The sequence below is a fragment of the Hoplias malabaricus genome, chromosome 5 (genome assembly GCF_029633855.1).
Source record: "Hoplias malabaricus isolate fHopMal1 chromosome 5, fHopMal1.hap1, whole genome shotgun sequence".
NCBI lineage: Eukaryota > Metazoa > Chordata > Actinopteri > Characiformes > Erythrinidae > Hoplias > Hoplias malabaricus.
The window spans coordinates 36,049,137-36,070,381 of record NC_089804.1 but is presented as its reverse complement, the minus strand read 5'-3'; the positions used below and the strand labels follow the sequence as shown (position 1 = coordinate 36,070,381).

The following is a 21,245-nucleotide window of genomic DNA, read 5'->3' as shown; positions in this document are numbered from 1 at the left end:
GGTGAGAGAGACAGATATGTCAGTAGGAAAGGCTCCTGTCTAGTGCTGGCTTCAGTCGTATTTACATCCAGCTCTGGATTTTGCCGGAGTACATTTGACTGGTGCGAAATGCTCTCTTTGATATCGTTGCCAGGCTCATAAAGCAGGATCTGATCTTCCTCTGGCTCTGTGTGTTTCTCCTCCTCACTTCTCCAACTTCAACAACATCAGCAAATGCTTACAGAGCAGCAGCAGTTCTCCAAGGCTCTCTCTCTGTGTGTGTGTGTGTGTGTGTGTGTGTGTGTGTGTGTGTGTAGTTGCAACTAGGGTTAAGGTTTGGGTAATTTTTGTTCAATTCCAGGGGATATATTCTACACGGTTCACAGTAGCCGTTTACACTCTGTTGTCTTTGTTCTTGGTTCTCATTTTCTCTCCGCTCGTTTTGTCTGTTTTGCTGCATTTAACCTCGTCTTTGCACTCTCACATAAACCCGGTTCCAGCGCTGTGATTGGACAGGCTCAGAGTAGGGCGTGGGGCAGTTCTAGAGTCTCTGCACTGGACGTCAGAAGCAGAGCAGAATCAGAACGGCTCGTTTTATCCCATGTTTTCTAACTTGGGCAACACACAGATAACTGACTGGTTTGTCTTGTTTCACATTAATGTGCAGTCTATGGTAGGATAGGTGTGTGTGTGAGTTTTAGCTGGTTCAGTAGAGGTTGAGAATATATGTGTGTGTGAGATGGAGAGTTTGTGATGGGCACCGATTCTCTGACTGTCCTTGTTCTCTCCAGCTCCAGTTGATGATTGTGGCTGTAGTTACAGTGTGACGAGCAAAAAGGAAGTCGGCGCCCACTCGGCTGGCGTCCCCTTGCTGCAGGTTGCCATGGTTACCGAGCTGACGGAGAGACGGCTGCTCGTTCAGTACCGCCGTGAGCCAGGCAGGCGAGCCGAGCGCCTATAAATAGCTCTTATGTAACGTCCCCTTGTTGATGCCAGGAGCCAGGATGAGAGAGAGAGAGACCAAGTCATTGGGAAGAGAGAGTAGGCAGATGAGACATGACCTGTTTCTCTGCATTTTGCAGCTGGTGCTTAAGGACACAACACCCACCCTCCACGCTGCTGCACTTCCGGTGCGCTACCGTTTACACCGTGAACACATTTATTCTCATAGATACATCTAGAGCTGAGATCTGTGTTTACCACAGACTGAAGGTTAGGCCAGTGATTCAGTCCAGAGGATTAGACACATGGACAGATGATGGACATATCCACAGACCGGTGGAGACAGGCAGGGGATTCTGGGAAGAGAGCTGAAGAGAGCTTTTCCTGGAATCCGTAACAACCTGCAAGACAGTGCACTTTCACTCATCTTCCTCGTACTCAGAATAAGGGTGATGTGCACCCAGATTAATGTTCAGTGTGGTGTGTAAATATTGTAAAGTAATTACCATCCTGTCCCAATGCAGAAAAAACTGCAAAAACACACCTGCATTGAGTCAAACGTCAAATATTGATCACACTTAAATATTCAAACTTGTGCAACCACCGGTGTTTAACTCACTGTATCTTAACTCCACCTGCTTTTTGACCATGGCATGACCAATTAGGACAGAGCTTGTTTACATGAAACTGGCGTTAACTAGTTTTCTGTCCAGTGGGTTTCTGCAAATTCTAAAAATAAGCATTGAAATCCTGAATGGAAAGTGCTCAAAATTTATACAAACACCCAAATACCGCAAAAAAAGGTTTTTACTTTTTACTCGGACAAGATGGAAAAAATATTGAAATGCAGAAATGTGAAAAGGAACAATGGAAAGGGTTTTTTCCGATAAACAGCGTTTCGGCTGGTTACCTGCATATGCGGCTTTTTAACGAACTCCCCGAGTCTCCTTTCTCTACTCTTCTCTCCACGCTTGAGGACCACCCTGTTTTCATGCCAACACCACCTGAGTTTCTCATTTTAGTGCAAGTGTAGATTAATGCACACATACACAGCCCTGTGCAGAGGTCAGAAACCACAGACCATAGAGTTTCCTCTGAATATATTAAGAACATTTTCTATACGACAGAAATGACACAGACGCCCCAATAAATAAATACTAAATCAACCTTTTTGATATAAAGTGTGTTTTGAAATTGGACAGTGGGGAACAGTGTTAGTAGAATGTTTCTAGACTTCATTTAACCAAAGATCTTCCTCATAACTCTCTAAGAATCAGTAATCCAGGTCACTTTATGAATTTGAGATATGCATACCAAACACATACACACACACATTCACATCCTGTTTTGGTGAGTGTGAGGAGCAGTTGTGGTCACTACTATGTGCAGAGTGAGCAGTTGGGTGTGTTTGACCTCAGGAGGATGCAAAATACTCAGAGAGGTTTTTACACTGTGCTGTTCTGGACTTGTGGTCAGGACCTATGCAGACCACACCCTTAGACGTAAGGGTTTCTGATTGGTTCTTGGCTTAAATGTGTGGTTTTGTTGGGTTCCTCACATTAGCACATCTACAAAGCTTTTTAAATAGCCATTAGTGAGGACTGAAGAATATATATATTAATATTTTTAAAGCACAATGTGAAACGGAGTATGTTTCATTGTATTCTGTTTACTTTAAACAGAGTTAGGTAGGTTTTTCAAGATTGGGGAATTGGTTCTACTCTGGTGGAAATAGGTAATTACAATTGCGTTTCACAGCCCCCAAGTCAGACACCAGGAGAGGTGATGGTCCTGTACCAGGCCACTGTATGCCCCAAAGTCATAACTAAGTAGACAGCATGCTGTCAAAGGGATGCTGAAAAGTCACCACTAGGTCACTGTTTGTAGAAGCACCATTGCCTAGTCTCCCACTCACAGTTGTGCAGCATGAAGTGTGTGATTAGCCCAAACAAATGAACATCACTTGCCCGCAGTAAGATGGTGTTTGTGTGGACTGATGAGCCAACAACAGCCGTAGTGCCCTGAGGGGAGCTGATGCCCGGGGGCTGATGCCAGAGGACTGGGTTTGCTATTCTGATGGCTCCGTATTCAGCCATTTCTCTCTCCTTCCATTAACTAGCTTTCAGAGCTGTACAGATCAGCACTGTGAGCTAGGCCTGTCACAAGGGCAATTATTTATGGTCAACATATTGTCCCAGAAATAATTGCATTAAATCCTATCATTGTCATTTTAAGACCATGTTATTTTGATGATGTAATGATCATATAATGGTATAATAATGAAGTGACGACAAAATTTGGTTATTAAGAACATTCCAGTTCATAAAACACAACAAAATGTAACCACTATTTTTCAACAAATCCACATAATGGCTCCAGAACAGAGAGACCAGAGAAAAACACAGAACCGGACAGAGTGATTGGCTAAAAGTTATGACGTTTATTCTTACTTAAACAAACATGACAGTCAAGAAAATGGCAGCCAAAATGATTGCAGAAATGTGAACCACGCCCCCAGGCTAACATTACTTAGGTAACCAGCCCTCCCAGCCAGAGCATATTTTTACACCTGTATGTGTGATGTGACGTGTATGTGGGATGTTTATATGTATTTATATGTCTCATGTGGTCCGATAAGCATACACAACATATATAAGTGACACAACATATTTCTAGACTTTCAATGTATTTCTAAACTTTACACAGTGACCCACAGCAGCAGAAAAACACTACTTTAACAGATACTTTTCCCTCTTGGCTCTGTAATGCCTCTTCTTTCATTTTAAACAAACCATATCTTATGTAGTTCAATTTTTATATTTGCCTTAACTATTTTTAACTAAGTGATATCTTTAAAGACCTCAGTCCTACCATCAGTTTAAAGGTTTATTACGAAGCTAACCTAAGTCATTACTGTTTTATATTATCTTTATTTTGACAGTATTCTGTGGACATCTGCCCTTTTTGAAGGGTGAGCGCCGGGTAGCAATATCCTCCTTGAGTTTGTTGGTTACTGTGGTCTGGAGAAGCTCTTGTAATAGATTCTGGGAGGAGAGTTTGCAGATCTTGTAATATTTAAATATGATAAAGGACACAGAAGAACGTAGTCCCAAAAATAAGGGTTTATAATTATAATTATACATGCAAAACACATGCAAGGGGCTTTTTAGCACTCAGAACAAGAACCGATACTGCCTCGTAATGTAAAAGAACTAGTGCTCTACGTAAATCACTGTTATAAGCATACGAGCAATTATTATTATTATTATTAATTATGAAAACATTTAAGAGTCAGACGAACGTATATGATTCAGATGCATCTTGATCTCCTTCAGTGTTGGACGGTTTGTCATTTACCCGTTGTCTCTTTCCACCTGAAAATATATGGTTTGTTACTGTGTTTGAAACCTCTGGTTTGAGTGTCCATTCCGCCGGTCCTGCCTGGGTTTAAAAATCAGTCAGTTACATAGTTACAGATATCTCACCATAAGCTTCAAAGCACCACTCCTCAGAAAGGCTCCTTCATCAGCCCCTCCTCATAACAAACTGCACAGCTAAAACCAGAAATAACAATAAAAACACAACACCACAATGAAAAGGCTAATGCATATAAACAGTGTTAATAGTTCAGTGAATGAACAGATGTTGACTCACCATTAGAAAAGTTGGAGACTTGGGTAGTGGCTGAAGATGTTCCTTGAAACCATTTTTTTATATCCGTTAGGCTGCCTTAAGCCTGAGCATAAAACTCTGGATAATAATTAGCATAAGTCACTGGATAATTAGTGGAAACTACACGTCTACAAGACCATTGTGTGTTGTTTAATGAATTCCGTAGTGAAACACACATCAGAGCCTCACATTATAATGATTTTTCAAACCTTAGCTGAAAATGATAATATTTAATCAAAATTTAAAACATTGCTAGATTTATGTGTGAATGTTTCAATTATTAAAATAAAGAAATAATCTCCTTTAAGAGTGAAGAGCGATTGCCACTTTGACCAGAACTCTGTTTGGACAGGATTAAAGGGTCACAGGGTCCTGGGTTTGTTTACAGTGACTTAATTCCTGTCCAGAGCACATACACACCTCTGACAGTCTCACACACTTACCCAGTCACCTCCACACACACACACACACACACACACACACACACACACGCCTGTGGACAGTCTCACACACTCACCCAGGACTAATAGAGTGAGGGCATCAGCGCTTACATTTGCAGTCACATTAAATGATTTCATTTGTTTGTCTCAACTCTGAATGATCTGTGTGTGTGTATGTGTTTTGTTGTTTTTCGCTGCTGAGTCGTCGTCATATGCAGGTCAGGTGCTGAGGTGTTGATCACGGAGGGTTGTTTACTCTGGTGGTCATGAGTCCTCGGGCTCTGAACTCAATAATGTTATAAACCGGCCGAGCCTTATGTAACGTGTGTTGATCCTGGAGCTAATCTGATTGAGCCATCGCTGTCTTCATGCCTCGCTGAATCAACCTCATTCACGCTCAGTTTTCAATTGCCTCCTTTCCTCCTAAACACAGAGGCTGGTGTGATGTTCACTTCCTTGAAAAGTGTGTGGTTGAGGGGAGCTGCGCTGACTGCTTTGCCTTTCATCTTTCAGGGCAGATTTTAAAGCTCTTTCACTTGTTTTGAAAGCTCTGAATTGCCTTGCACCCGATTCCCTCTCAGGTGAGGCCTGTGGATTCTGGCTTTCTGATAATAGCTCCTGTAAAAATACAGGAAAGGTGGGGAGGTCTTTTTCTGATCTTCTGCTTCTGGACGGGGGATTGTCCCACCTTTATTTCGTTTTATTGTATTTAATTTTATTTAATTGTTTATTCATTTACTTATTTGTATGGTCAACAGAGGCCATTTTTGTTTTGTGTGTGCCTGTCTTTTTATATTCATGTGCTGTCCCTGTGTGTGTGTGTGTGTGTGTCTGCCTTTATTCCCCAGCGTCTGATAGAGTGTGAGCGAGTTTAACCCGAAAAGAAGGCTGGTTATGTAACAGGCTTTCAAAACTGGCCTAGAATCCGGGTGATAACTCTGCCTTCCTCCTCCTCCCCCCAGCCCTCCCCCTCCCCCTGCCGCTCTGACACACCACGCACTCATTTCGTGCCTGTTTGGCTCGTGAAAGTAGGGCAGGATTTTCCTACGCCTTTTTTTCCTCCTTTTCCTGGCTCAGAGGATCTCTCTCTCTCTCTCTCTCTCTCTGCTTCTTTCTACCTCTCTCCCTGGATCTATCCCTTTCACTCTCACCTCTGCCTCTCTCTCTCTATGAATCTGTCTTACTCGTAGTTTAACCTCGCTCACCCTGTTTCCCTCTCTGTCTATTCTTTCTCCATTTTCTTCTTTCTTTCTTTCTTTCTTTCTTTCTTTCTTTCTTTCTTTCTTTCTCTCTCTCTCTCTTTCTCTTTCTCTCTCTCTCTCTCTCTGTCTCTCTCCCTCTCTCCCTGGACTCTGTCTCTTCAGCTGCTCAGCTGATTATAGTGGTTATGTAAGGAGGGATTGTTGAGGAGGGCAATAAAAAGAAAAAAAAACAAGAGGAAAGTAGGACAGGATATACCAGAGAAAAAAATAAAAACAACAAAGAAATACAGTCTCTCTCTCTCTCTATCTCTCTCTCTCTTTCTTTCTCTCTCACTCACTCACTCTCTCTTTCTCTCTCACTCTCTCTCTCTCACTCACTCTCTCTCTCTCTCACTCTCTCTCTCTCTCTCTCTCTCTCTCTCTCTCTCTCACACACTCTCTCTCTCTCTCTCTCTCTGTCTCTGTCTCTCCCTCATGCCCCAGTAGTTGGTTCTTTTTAATTGTTAAAAATACCCACTTTTTATTTGGAGGAACAACAAAGCTTGTAATGTTTGGCAGATCTCTTCTCCCTCACTCCCTCTCTCCCACTCCCTCTCTCTCTCCCACTCTCTCCCTCTCTCTCTCTCGTGTGAGTGAGTGCAATGCTGTAACTATGTGCACAACACAGATGGTGTTAAATCAGGTGAGCTGAGGGAGGCACTCCAGGTTATTTCCGTGTGTGTGTGTGTTATGTAACGGCAGTGGTGTGAGCTTGGCTGGCAGTAAACACCGAGGGAGGGACGTGAGAACGGGGAACAGAAGCATGGCTGCACCGTGACACACTGCTGTGGGTCTTTAAAGAGACAGGCCACTGAAGGGGACTTCCAGTCAAGTTTCGAAATTTCAGTGTGATTCAATCATGGAGAAGTGAACCAACTCCTGCACGGCCTGATGTGAGGTTTTCTTTGTGGAGAACGATGTATCGGGAATTAGGGGAAAAATGGGAACTTTCTGTAAGGCTCTTTTAGAGATCTAAAACTCTTTAGACGTCTGGTTCCATTCACATCCACTGTGTGTAAATCTGTAAATCTATCGGTGGATCATTTTGCTTACATCTTAAATCTGTAATTAAAACAGTCCTGTACTTCCTCACTAATTCTGAATATATCCAACTCACCCAGAGTCCCACTTCCTCTTCGTTGGGTTTTCAGTGAAGTGTGGTGGGCTGGAGGTGAGCTGTTTGGTTTTCAGGGGAATTTCTGTTCTGAGAGCCACAACGCTGCACGGTGTTGGTGTTTCCCCTCTTCACCTGATTCAGCTCTTCAAAGGCTACATTAGGTTTACTGATCTACAGAGTCAAGGGAGTCGGAGAAATACACTGCAACCCATTGGATCTCCTTCTCTTAACCAGTGAAAGGCCTAACACATGTTTTTTAATCTGTGGCAGTGAACACACACACACACACACACACACACACACACACACACACACACACACTAATGCACTAGAGGCTGTGAACATGCGCCCAGGGAGCAGTTGTAGGTTTGGTGCCTTGCTCAAGGGCACCACAGCCATGGATTGAAGGAGGAGGACAGTGCTGTTCCTTCACTGCCAGTCGTGAGAATAAAACAATGACCTTTCAGTCCTAAGCGCTCTTCTCTAACCATTAGGCCACAGCTCCCCCTTGCACTGGGTTAAAGGGTGTAGCGGTTAAAAATCTTCCCCTACGAAATGGGGCTATGCCTCAAGGTCTTGATACGTCATCAGAACAGAAAAAAAGAGCAGGGCCTCATTCCCAGGTGGTGCTCTGTAGCAGCTCTGCCAGTCTGCAGTGATATCAGAGGAGCTGCTGGACTTTAGTTACATTTAAAGCATCATTCCCCTTCAGGAAGGTTTCACAATCACATATTACCACACTTTCCTCACTCGTCTGTGATTTTTTTTTTCCTCTGAAAAATCTGTTTCCTACCCCTCTATTCTGACAAGAATTGAGACAACCCACCCTTTGATAACACAGATGGATACAGCTTAGTGGCAAGGGCAAGGAGTGAAGTGGGATTCACCCTTAGAATCCAGCATGACCATAACCAGACAAGCTTGAATATTTGTGCACCACTGTATTTTTATACATGAAACACACCACTGAACTGGACTGTAAATCAGTCACTTACATTTAACATTAACATATTTTATGTTGCTCTACAACATTAGTTCAGGCTTTGTTACTTAAAGAAAATCCAGGAAGTAGTTTTGCCTTAAAATTATTGCTTCAAAATTATTGTGATTTTCTTTGAGCTGTAATTGGGAGAATAGAGCCTCTGTTCTTGCTAAACTGGGCTTAGCACTGCAGAAACTGTACTATGGAAACCACCTCATACCCTCCCACTTTCCCTTGATGTCAGGACAGTTCGGTAAATGTGAGTTATACTCTTCAACTTTAGACAGAGCCCAGAAACAAAAACACCAAATCTTACCCAGTATTGCTTTAATTTAAACCAACACCTTTTTTTCTGCTGAGATTGAGATGATTGAGAGAGTGGACCAATGCCGTCTCTACAGGCTCTTCTACTTTCTAGTTTCCCTAGAAACTTTTTTTAAAACTGATTTCCATACTCGTGTCCCCCATAATTTAATTAAAAATGGTGTCTCTGTCGTCCCTCCCCTTCCCTTCATCATTTCAGAGATCGTTCTTCATCCGACTGACCCGAGACAACAAGTCCGAAAAGTTCTTTAAGGTAATTTATGAGCGGATGAAGCTGGCTCAGCAGGAGATCAAAGCCACAGTGGCAGTCAACACCAGCGACCTGGGCAGCAAGCGCAAGGACGAGGACACGAACGATAAAGAGGCCACCACCAAAAAGAAAGGTCAGCACAGTGACCCAGAGAGTGGACAGTGTAGTGCTCACTCTGTAAACCAAATAAGTGCTGTCCAGCTTTACTTCATCTCTCTTAAATAATGTCCTACAGTGAAGGATGTGGCTGTGGTCACCGATGAGGTGCGAGAGCAGCTTCTGGAAGCGTCCACCGTCACAAAGAAAGCCTTCGCAGCGTACCGGAGGGAGGTGGACTCCGACGAGCACCTCAGCGGCGGAGAGGTCCAGAGCAGCTCAGCAGAGAAGAACCAGGATGAGAACGAGATGAGCGTCACAATCACCATCATGCAGCCCATCCTCCGTCTCATGCAGCTGCTCTGCGAGAACCACAACCGCGAGCTACAGGTCGGCAACTACTTTAGTTCGGAGACACTGTGGGAGAGATTGTAATAGTTTTATTGCTTGGAACCATTTAGGGTTTGGTTGATAAGTTGTATAGATGGTCTACTGATAAATATTTGGCAAGACAGTCAGGTCTAGACATGGACTTTTCCACTGTATGGTCCCTCTCTGGACCAAACAGAGCAGTGTAGGTACCATGCAGTGGAAAACTTTTTATGAGGGATTAAGGGGGCTTACATTAGGTATTTAAGTGTAGTGCTGGGTAAATACATGGTTTAGCTTGAATATAAAGAATATTATAATTGGCATTTGTGGAGGTTTTGTGAATACGTGTTTACAGGCTCTAACATGCATTAGACTTGTCTTTATAGTTAATCTATCTTCCTTTGTGTTACAGTATTTTTATAGTGTCAGGTTTCTCAGAAATATTTCCAGCCAATTATATACAGTTACATTTTCCCACTCCATCTGTAAACTGTATGTTCCCTAGACCCTGTGGCTGTTCTCCCTGATGCCTGCCTGTCTTAATGTGCTCAGTAAATACCAGGGCATGTCCTTTGCATCCTGTTGATGAGGGTTTTTTATTTGTATTATTTTTCTCTCTCATTCTCCAGAATTTCCTGCGCTGTCAGAACAACAAAAACAATTATAACCTGGTGTGTGAGACGCTGCAGTTCCTGGACTGTATCTGCGGCAGCACCACTGGCGGCCTGGGCCTGCTGGGACTTTACATTAACGAAAAGAATGTGGCTCTCATCAACCAGACCGTGGAGAGCCTCACTGAGTACTGCCAGGGCCCCTGCCATGAGAACCAGGTTGACTGGACTGATACATGTCCATTAATTAATTAATTCATTCATTCATTCATTAATGCTTACACGTGGAGTATTTGTGTAAATTAAATTTCCAGTGAAAATGGTAATTCCATCAGGCACAAGTGATTAACTTTTTGATTAAACATAAGATAATTCACTTGTATAAGTCGAGGGAAATTCCAACCACGCAAAACCTGATGTTAAACCAAACTGTCCCATCACATAAAGATCACTTAAAGCTGAAAACCTGATAACTTACAAGTAATGGCTGCTTTAAGTGGAAAATTAAATATCCGCAGAGTGCCTTTTTCGCTCACTATCTTCACAAATCCATTTGTACGTGTATGTGCCACAAAACAATAAAGCTACTTGCTGAGGAGAAAGCTACAGTACTGTAGACAGGTTTGCGTCTGCAGCACACACACAATTTCCATTATGCTCCTTCCATTGAAGACTCTTTGTTGCATAATGGTGCTTTGTCATTCAGTGATGAAATTTTCCTCTCCCGTCCTCTTTCTCTGAATTTGTGCTTTTATACCAATGCCAAACCCACCTTCCCCCATGCCAAATTTCTTCTGTTTTCTCTCAGAACTGCATCGCAACCCACGAGTGCAACGGCATTGACATCATCATTGCCCTCATTTTGAATGATATCAACCCTCTCGGCAAGAAGAGGATGGACCTGGTGCTGGAGCTGAAGGTGTGAAACAAAGGCACACGTTCCACTGTGGAACTTGTAGTTTAGATAATGACTTGGGTTTCCGGTTACGTCCCTGTTGCAGAACGTCAGGAACCGTGGCATTTTTGGGATTAATGTAGCGAAGAACTTTACTTTTTTTTTTAAGTAACCAAGCACAAATTGTTGTTACTGTCTAACATGAATGGGTAGGTAGGTTTTCGTTCAGTGTGTGCTACAACAAAAATAAACCCATGTGAAACAAAGCAGTGTTGCTTAAAAGGTTTGTTGCAGTTACGCTTTATATATGTTTCTCCGCCCAGTGTCTGTCTAGCTCTATAACTCTAAAAGATGTCTCACTGTGTGCAGAAAAAAAAAATCTATTTGGGTGGAAACTACACCTTATAGGGTCAGAGTGTAAAATTACAAGTCATTGTATATATTGTAGCTTATCTTTAATTTCGTACTGGTGTCTGTTACCTTTGAGGTAACTGAACTTTTCCACCAGTGGGAATTGAAGTGCATGGCTTTCTGGGATTTTCTAGTGAGGTTCAAATGGTAACTTTGGACTTGTGACTGTGTCTGCCGATCAGAATAATGCCTCAAAGCTGCTCCTGGCCATCATGGAGAGTCGGCATGACAGTGAGAACGCAGAGAGGATCTTGTACAATATGAGGCCAAAGGAGCTGGTGAGTGTTAGTGCATCAGGTCTGTAGCATCCCACACACAAGTCAGTGCAAATGTTTGGAAGGCCCTGATCATGTTCAGCATCACAGAAACGGGCAAGAACATTCATTCATTCGCTGTTAGTCCAGAGCCTACCTGGATTCATTGGGCGCAAGGTGGGAATACCCCCTGGAGGGGGCACCAGTCCTTCACAGGGCGACACACACACACACACATTCACTCACATACTCTGACACTTTTGAGTCACCAATCCACCTACCAACGTGTGTAACTGGACCGTGGGAGGAAACCGGAGCACCCGGAAGAAACCCACGCGGACACAGAGAGAACACACTTCACAGACTGTCACCCAGAGCGTTACTCGAACCCACAACCTCCAGGTCCCTGTAGTTGTGTGACTGCGACACTACCTGCTGCGCTATTTTAGGATACCTTTTGATGCAAATTCAGGAACCCTGTTAGATCAGGCTGCCAGTAATAATAGTGAGTAAAATGTAAAAAATGCCCTTATCGCAACTTTACATTGCCTACAGTATCAGAGGCTTGATTTAGAAGCTACGGTAAAGTCTGAGATGGTAATCTCCAGTGTGCATAGGGTGGAGCGGCACCTGCTCTTTTCATTGGTCAGTGCCGTGTGATTCGTCTCTCGCTGCGGCAAGCTTCACTGAGGAATGTTGCTCACCTTGTTGACGGCTCAATTTCCAAAACATGCGCCATCCAACAAGTTCCTGCAAGCAAGTCTGCTTTAAAACTAGTGACAGTGTCACACAGAGAAAACATAAAGGGCCCATCCTCAGTTTATAGGGAAAGCAAGAAAATTATTGGACACCTTACATTAGAGGTTAATAGAAGAGTATTTTGTACTGCTAGACTATTAAAGATTACGTTAAGGCATATACAAGAACTTTCTCTCCCACACACATGGACAAACCCGGACACACACGGACACATATACACTAGCAGACTAACACAGTCTCTTTTCTGTTGAACAAATTTACTTCCAGATAAGACGCACAGAAACACACATGCTGCTGCCTAAGTCCTGTTGTGTGTGTTTACTGTGTGCAGGTGGAGGTGATAAAGAAGGCCTATATGCAGGGAGAGGTGGAGGTGGAGCACACAGACGAAGACGGAGAAGGTGAAGAAGAGCATGCAGCTTCACCACGAAATGTCGGACACAACATTTACATTTTGGCTCACCAGGTAAACACACACACACACACACACACACACACACACATTCATAGCCTGTCAAGCGTTGAACACTTGGGGAAAAAGCATGCATACACAAACATTGTGTCACAAACATTATTGTTTTTCACTACCAGCAGAACTCACACACACCGGTCAGGCTCCAGTGCTTCGACAAAATTTACTGCCGTTTCTTATGATTAAAGAAAATAGCAGAATATTTGTAAAATGACTGAGTGACAACTCACTTTGCAAGTTGCCTATCAACAAGACACGAGCGACTTAGCGGTGACAATACACAACAAATCACTAGGTGACACGTGACTTGTCATCAAGTCATTTAACAAAAATCCACATTAAAAAAAAAGTCACTTGGAGACAAGTCACTTACTGACAATACACAACAGTTACAATACACTTAGCAAAAAGACACTTAACATGAATAACGGCAATTCAATTACTGACAATACACAAATCAATCAGCAGCTGTAGTGTTCTAGTCTGTGAACTGACTTAGCCACAGTATTAGTATTAATACTGTCAGTAATGCTAATTTTAAGAAGTAATAGAATAATAAAACAAACATAACATCCAGGAAATCCTTAAAGTGCCAGTGTGTACAATACATTCTTAACATTACTCTGTAAAACGTTCTTCACTTGGACGTGTGGCTCTAGGAAAAAGTATTAATTTGAACACAATTTAAAATTCTTCTCTCACACCTGTCTTTACAGAAATTTTTTAAGGAACTGAAAATGGTGCTTCAGTGGCATTGACCTAGAGCCCTTGGTATGTTTTAAAGTGCGCTTAGGTGAAGTGTGTCACTGCAGCTTTCAACTTGGCTCTGCCACTCAGAACCAGAATTATCTGATGTTTTGATAACTCCTCATCTAAGGATTAATCACAAGCTAAGGACATTCAGTTATCAGTCCAGACTTGGAGCTCTGTATTTTAGAGTCACTCAAGGCCCAGAAATGAAGTGTCCACGGTCAGCGAGTTTCCATCTCTGACCACATCTGCCTTACCCTTGAACAAACTGACAACAATAAAAGATCTCAGCGTCAGTTACTCATAGGAGAAAATACACAAACGTATATCCTCTCTTTGTGACACACCAGTAAATAGGTTAAAACACACACTACCTTGTTCCCTGACACACACACACAAAAGTAGATAACACGCTCTCACACACTCATTCACTCAGTCATATCTCAGTATCTCTCTGAAACAAGCTGTTGCATTCAGTTTGTCATCTTATCTCGATTACATCACACTCCCATCCCTTGTTTTTCTGCTTTCTCTGTTGAGCCGTATAGATTTTCTGCTCGCTCATGTAATGAAGTAGGCCAGCGAGCCTGGCGGATCAGTTACGTAAGGTGCAGTTAGGAATTAAAGGCGTTAGTGGCCTCGCCGGCCCTTGGTCAGCGCTCTCCTCATTACTCCCTTTAGGGTCAAAGACACGAGCCCACAGCGTTACGTGCGAGAGCTGGCTCTGTCAGATATAAAGTTCAAGGAAGAAGTCACTCAAACATCCCAATCATGTCAATACTGAGTGAAAGCCTCTAGGCACTGGCTTGAAAAGTCAACATGTTTTTATTTATCTTATGCAAAATATGTCAAGGACACATTTTAAGGAAAACAATGCCAATTAGCATCACAATACTGACGTAAGTGAAAGAGAAAATGATGAATGCTGAAGTATGTGTGTAGCTCAAGGAAGAAGGAAATTATTTTAGTGCAAGGAACAACTGAAACCAGAACCAGATTTTAAAGTGATTTTCCGATCATTTTACAGCAAAACCATCTGTAAACTTACTGACAAGTCACATAACAAGTCACTTAGCCACAAATCACTAAGCAGCAAAATGACTTTGTAACAGTACAATTAATAATTTAGCAACAAGTCATTTAGCAATGATACACTTAGCAATGGACTTATAAACAAGTCACTTAGTGACACTTAATGGTTACTTAGCAACAAGTCACTTTGCAACACGTCACTTAGTGATGATAAAATTAACAATACCTTTATGAACTTGGCAGTGATTTGGCAGTTTATTATTTATCAAACAGTCATTAGTGACGATTCACCTAAAACTTCACGTATAAACAACTCACTTGGCAACAAGTCCTTTAGCAACAGGTCACCTAACAACAAGACACTGGACAAGTCATTTTGTAAGAAGTGAATTAGTGACAATAGCATAGTGGCAGTGTTCTCTCTGCAATGTTACTCCTTCAAATAAGTGACAGGAGACAGTGTACCTGTCGAGCACTTGTGCTAACTGCGCTTCATTAATTCCGTTTTTATTAGACGTGTTCCTGTTTTGGAAAGGAGTCCATTTAGAGGCTTATGTTTAGCATAGATGCTGCTTCAGATTAAAAAGTCCTCCTGACTGCTTATCAAAGTATACTTATTACATCCTGATAAATCTGACACAAATTAGTCAGCAGAACTTGATGTAGTTATGAGCAAGTGTGTGTGTGTGTGTGTGTGTGTGTGTGTCTGTGTGTGTGTGTTCATTTGTCAGCATAGTGTGACATTTCTCAGAGGATAGTAGTAAAAAAGCTGACTCTCTGGGGTTATCTGCCAGACATGGTCAAATGCAGTCGGTCTGCTCCTCACCGGTCTGCGCTCGGTGAACAGCAAGTGGCTCATTATCTCTTAAAGGGCTGTTTAGACAGGGGGAGAACACTGCTGTGGGGCTTGTGGGGTTTTCACCAAAGCAGGTCACAGACGATTCATTAAAACATCGTCAAAGGCTCTTGTAAAAAAAATTCTTGAGTGCAGTCTTAAATCTATCAATCTAAGATACTAAGAGTGAGATCTAACAATCTAAGATACTAAGAGTGAGAAAACTAACTCTCTCTCTCTCTCTCTCTCTCTCTCTCTCTCTCTCTCTCTCTGTCTCACACACACACACAGCTGGCCAGACACAACAAGGAACTGCAGGCCATGCTGAAGGCAGCAGGGTCGTACGGCGAGGGCGACGAGGCACTGGAATACTACGCCAAACACACGGCTCAGATCGAGGTGTGTACCTCCTGCCTCTGGGGCTGTTTAATTGGCGCTCGTGTCTCAGTGTAATCCTGTGTTAACGCATCCATCAATATAACTGCATTCAAATCTTCTGCTAAACATGGCCACTGACCTGATACTCTCTGTGAGCCGCTGTGCTGAAGGGCACTGTTGCTTAATAGTAGATTACAAATGCTTCGGCTCATTTGCATGCTGCTGTCCACAGGCGTTGCATTACATTGTTATGGCAGTGTGTTAAACCAAAGAGGACGAGCTCATGTTAAAGAGACAGAGAGACACGGCTTCTTTTGCTAAATTGCATTGTATTCTTACATGAAATTAAGTTCACATCCTTTGCAGAGTTTACAGACACTGATTATTTAACTGTGTTAAAGTCATGGCTCATTTATTTTTTCTATTTTTTTTTTCATTTATTTATTATTTTAATTTTTTTAATCTTGTTTCACTTGACCATAGAACTCAGTTCTAAATTTCTGCTTATGTTTTGCAAATCCCAAACACTAATATTTGTGGTCTAACAGCCATAAAGCCTTTCTGCTGACATGCCTTCCAAGCAGTTCTTTTTGACCCCAGGATGTGAAGTATCCTCCAGCTCTGATCCTTGGACAAAATACTGCAAATCTTTGTGTGTGTGTGTGGGGGGGGGTACTTGTAGTTTTTATCAACACTTCAGATGTTTGCGCCTATATAAAACAGCCCCTGGGGGTATTTCCAAGGTGGAGCTCACTCTCTGGTTTATAAAGGTTGAGAACCTTTTCTCGTATTTCCTTTGTCTGTTTTCTCATTGACAACTATGAGAGTTTGGTTATTGTGTTGCATTTTATTTATACATCTGTGAAACCAGAAGACTTGGAGGATCTTTTTAAGACTTTCTAAAGTTGTCTAATAGAAATGTTGTCAGGCTGAAGGTTAACGTTTTTAGCAGTGGCCTAACCGTGTGTTCACACTAGCAGGTGTCAGGGCAACAAGTGACCAGTCTTTTTCTAGTGGAGAATGCGATCTGTAGCTGCGATTTGGTGATAGAGTTGAAATTAGAAAAAAAAAAAAGTAGTGAACACACAAACACTCACTAGTGAGCAATTTTTCACAAACACGAGGGGCAGGGAGCTGCCAACCACCTCAGTGCCCAGGGAGCAGTCTGGGAGTTTGGTGTCTTGCTCAAGGGCACTTCAGCCGTGAATGTATTTTTACTTGCCGGTCCCTGGTATTGACCCGGTGACCCTCCGGCCTCAAACTTGCTTCTCTAACCTCAAGGCCACGGCTGCTCCCAGTTTTTAACAGTTGGCTCCAAAAAATGTACTCGCCCCCATCACAGTCTCCAGCTTCTGCTTCTGCTTCGGCTTCTCTGAATTGTCTGTTTTTACCTTTTCGTTCCTGTTCTCAACAGTGTGTTTTAAACATGGGAGAGAAGCTCATGACTGCTGTTTCTTTTTTTCCCGTTTTAAATGTTGTATCTTTGAACACATACAGGGACAGTTTGAATAAAAATGAAGTAGTAAAATAGTAGATACTGTTTGTAGTTTCTGGGGAACTGTGAAGCTTGGACCTCAACACGAGCGCCTCAAACATGCCCACAAGAGACAAACTGAGAATGACGTAAGCGACTTGTCATCTGCTAGTGTGAGCGGGGGAGGGGGGAGAACCATACAGTTGCTAGTTTGATTGAATTGGGGGCAGGGGAGTGAAAGAACAGCACAGTGTCCTCCCTCAACATCCACTGCTGAAGTGGATCTAACCTACAACTGCTCCCTGGGTGCTGCTGTGGATTGAGGTGTGTGTGCCTACTACTGCACCTAGTGTACTAACATTGTCTGTGTGTGTGTGTCTGTGTGTGATTTTGAGATACAGCTAAAACATATTCACCAAGTTATCCAGATAACTTAAGCCCAGCTGAGGCTTGAGGATGAGCTCTTTTCCTGTTTGATTGGCTTTAATTTGGGTTTAAGTTCTTTGGCCAAACTGCGACCTCTTGTTTTGTGAAAATCCAGCTTGTGACCAATATTTACAGCGAGTGCCGAGGTCTGACAGGCTTGTGTTTGTCGCTCAGATTGTACGCCTGGACCGCACCATGGAGCAGATTGTGTTCCCTGTGCCCAACATCTGCGAGTTCCTCACACAGGAGTCCAAGCTGCGTGTGTATTACACCACGGAGCGGGACGAGCAGGGCAGCAAGATCAACGACTTCTTCCTGCGCTCCGAGGACCTCTTCAATGAGATGAACTGGCAGAAGAAACTGCGAGGTACTCAAGAGGCCACTGGTAACGCAAACTCCGTGCCCTGTGCGTGCCCTCTTCCTTCCTCTCTGTCCTAAACCAAATACGATGCTTTACACTCCCTCTTTCTCCCTACAGCTCCAGGGTAAAGCTCAGGTTAAAGCCCAGTCTCGAAGCCCCTGAGCTGAGACTGATCCTCTGTGAGCCGGGGCAGTGAGGAGGGGGTGTAAACACTTCAAATAGGAATTAAGCTAAAGCCATAAGTTGATTCTGTTATAAATGTTTGTGTGTAGTCTTTTAAGCTCATGGTTTTATGTTTTGAAGACAGCAAGGAAGGGTGCACAAGTGTAAGGCTTCCTTCCTGAGAATTAAAGGAACACTCCACTGTTATCAATGTTAGTGTTGTTACATGCAAGGTTTCCATTAAAGTTTGCAAAATCCACCACTCCCTCATTCCACCATGTCCATATATGGACCTGAGGCTACAAAATCAGCCCATTTTTATTCAGTGTTTTTGTGACGTCACAAAATCAAGCGCATATGCAGCCCAAACTGTGTAAGCACACCTGGGTTCAGCACAGCTTTCTGAAATGAGAGGAAATTCAAGGCAGCCAATTAAAGCAGAGTTAATTTACATATCCCACCCTGTTTAACATATAAGGAGTAAGGAGGGAGTGGAAAACTAGGTGGGACTTGTTATTTTTGCTCCATGGCTCCTCCTGTATTTGCACTTATTTTATTTTTACAGCACTGATCTGAAATCAAGGGGGTGTGTTCCTACCCTCTTCCAAAGGTTGCATAGTGCAGTTTCTACTGTGCTGAGCGTGGAGTAGCCATGACGCAGGCTCTGTTCTCACTATTACAGCTCAATGGAACATCACAATGATTTTTAAAGCTATAATTTTAAGGTAGAAATACTACATAGTGTTGCTCTACGCCTCTCACCTGTCAATAGTGGAACTCCAGAGGATGAATGTAGTGTAAATGTCAGCAGATGTGGCACAAGAAAGAAACAACAACACTACCGGAGTATTCCTTTAAAGTAGATGATCAAGGATTCACCCTCTTTCAGAGGAGGGAGAGACGCATGAGAATGAGAGAAGATGGCATGAATAACAGAGAACATCCAGCAGATTAAAAGCTTAGAGAAATGACAGGGTGAGACAGAGAGAGGTGAAGCTTTTTCAAAATGAGTTAGAAAAATAGAAGCAGGTGTCTTTACTCATGAAGCTGGGGGTGGAAATTATGTCTCTAAGTCTCTAAGATAAGGAAGAGCCAGGTAATGATCTCACACCTCAGCAGAGAGAGAAAAAGAGAGGAGAGAGAGAGAGAGACAGAGTTTCTCTCCATGTCATATTCACAGCATTTAAATCGAATTCTCTGACCAAATCACCCTTTCAAATATCTGCAAGGCTTCAAAGAGCCAGTAGAAAGAATCTCATGAGTGTGTCTACTGTTCGTAAGTCTGTATTTTGTGTGGTAATGTGAGATCACGCACTTAACTGTCTAACTAACAAAACTAAATATCATCACTGTCCAACGAATATCATGTATCTTCAAAAATATTGGCTTTACAGAAGAAGGAAAAAACCTTCTTAACTTTCAATGGAAGTAAATGTAAAAGGGATTTATTCAGAGTAATTTTGGAGTGTTTCTATTGGTCCATTCTTTATGAAATTTACACACAGTGTGAAGGACAGCTGCTGTTTTCAAATGTCGTAGTAAACTAAACATCCACAAACATGGAGATGCGTGTTTTTCTTTTGACAGTGGTGATATAGAAGCCATCCTTGAAGTTTTCTCTTGGTCAGAGTCCAGGATCTTGCCTTTGCCCCAGTCAGAAAGTGTGTGAACGATCGATAATCGATGTGAGTGTTTCTCTGTATGACAGCAGTATTATTATCAGTGGGAATCTCAGAGTTTAGGTAGTGTTCGTTGGCTCTGACCACAAGTCATGAGTGTGGTGGCTTCTGTGTATTTGAAGTTCCTTCCTTCGGTTCCTCTTTTCAAATAAAACCAACCAGACGTCAAAATACTCCCAGCTACAGAAGTGTGTGGGAGAGTCTCAGGGAGGTGGGGTCTATGGTTTAGGTCAACAATCTGTCGGACATGAAGCCTCTCTCTCTCTCTCTCTCTCTCTCTCTCTCTCTCTCTCTCTCTCTCTCTCTCTGCTTTTTTTCTGTAAAAAGTGTTCTCAGAACACTGTTTGCCTACTGACGCAGATCTTCACTAATGCAAACCTCTGCTTTTCTAACGAATTTCTTCAAAAAGAAAGTATCAGCCAAATGGAGCGCTCACATGGCTTCTCCCCCTTTTCCACAAGAGAACAAAGTTCTGGTTCTTAATGAAACATCTGAACTCCTTTGGTCAAAACTCACAGCTGTTCAGAATGTCAACATTCAGTTTGTGTACCTTTTAAACGTGTTCCTGAACGTTTGTATCTTCTTTTAACACTAAAATCCAGAATATCAGACGAGCGATTAGTACATCCATATCCAACAACGAGCCTGTACCCTCCCCTTCACCTTTCAGTACAAGCCCAGGACTGGTCACAATAAAATTTTAACTGCCACAGTTAGTCATCTCTAACCATCCACTTGAAATTTTTAATGAAAGTGTTTCACATTTATTTCTTTACATTCTATTTTATTATGTACTATTTTTATACATTATTTGTTATTTATAAATGAAAATTTTCCTATTTAAAAACACGTAACAAAAATGTTGTGGTTTTTGGGGGATGGAACAGATTAATGACATTTCAATTCATTTTAATTGGGAAATTTAATTTGATATAAACAAATAGAGATATGAGCTCAGTCACTGAACGAATTAAACTCATAAGTCAAGATATTACTGTACTTTGAATTGCCCTTGTATGAAAGGTGCTCTATAAATTAACTTCCCTTGCCTTGCCTTAAATAATAATGAGCCGCTCGCTAACATTAGCACACAGAAGTGAGGAGCAAGGAACAGAAGCTCTGGTTTTTCGCCATTTTCGCTTGGTTCTCTTTCTTCTCTGGTCATGTTATCTCCTTTTTAACTCGGTGCTCTTATTTCTCTGTGCTTTTTCTGCGTTTAACCTTGTCTTTGCGCTCTCAAATAAACATGGGTTCAGTGCTGTGATTGGTCAGACTCAGAGGAGGGGGCGGAGCAATTCTAAAGTCTTCAGAATCTGAACGACTTTGTTTAT

The 21,245-nt window shown here is 42.4% G+C and overlaps 1 protein-coding gene across 3 annotated transcripts in view; it reads left to right on the top strand.

The window, feature by feature from the left end:
• Positions 1–21,245, top strand: part of itpr1b (inositol 1,4,5-trisphosphate receptor, type 1b) — a 147,006-nt gene that overhangs the window by 90,862 nt on the left and 34,899 nt on the right. For 2 of the 3 annotated variants that reach the window (XM_066673049.1, XM_066673048.1), the window contains 8 exons: positions 8,897–9,080; positions 9,183–9,433; positions 10,045–10,245; positions 10,835–10,945; positions 11,515–11,610; positions 12,677–12,811; positions 15,726–15,833; positions 17,887–18,079. In XM_066673049.1, coding sequence (XP_066529146.1) covers positions 8,897–9,080; positions 9,183–9,433; positions 10,045–10,245; positions 10,835–10,945; positions 11,515–11,610; positions 12,677–12,811; positions 15,726–15,833; positions 17,887–18,079 — 1,279 coding nt within the window. Of the gene's footprint in view, positions 1–8,896; positions 9,081–9,182; positions 9,434–10,044; positions 10,246–10,834; positions 10,946–11,514; positions 11,611–12,676; positions 12,812–15,725; positions 15,834–17,886; positions 18,119–21,245 lie in introns of all 3 variants that reach the window. The other variant, XM_066673047.1, reaches the window with a different exon arrangement.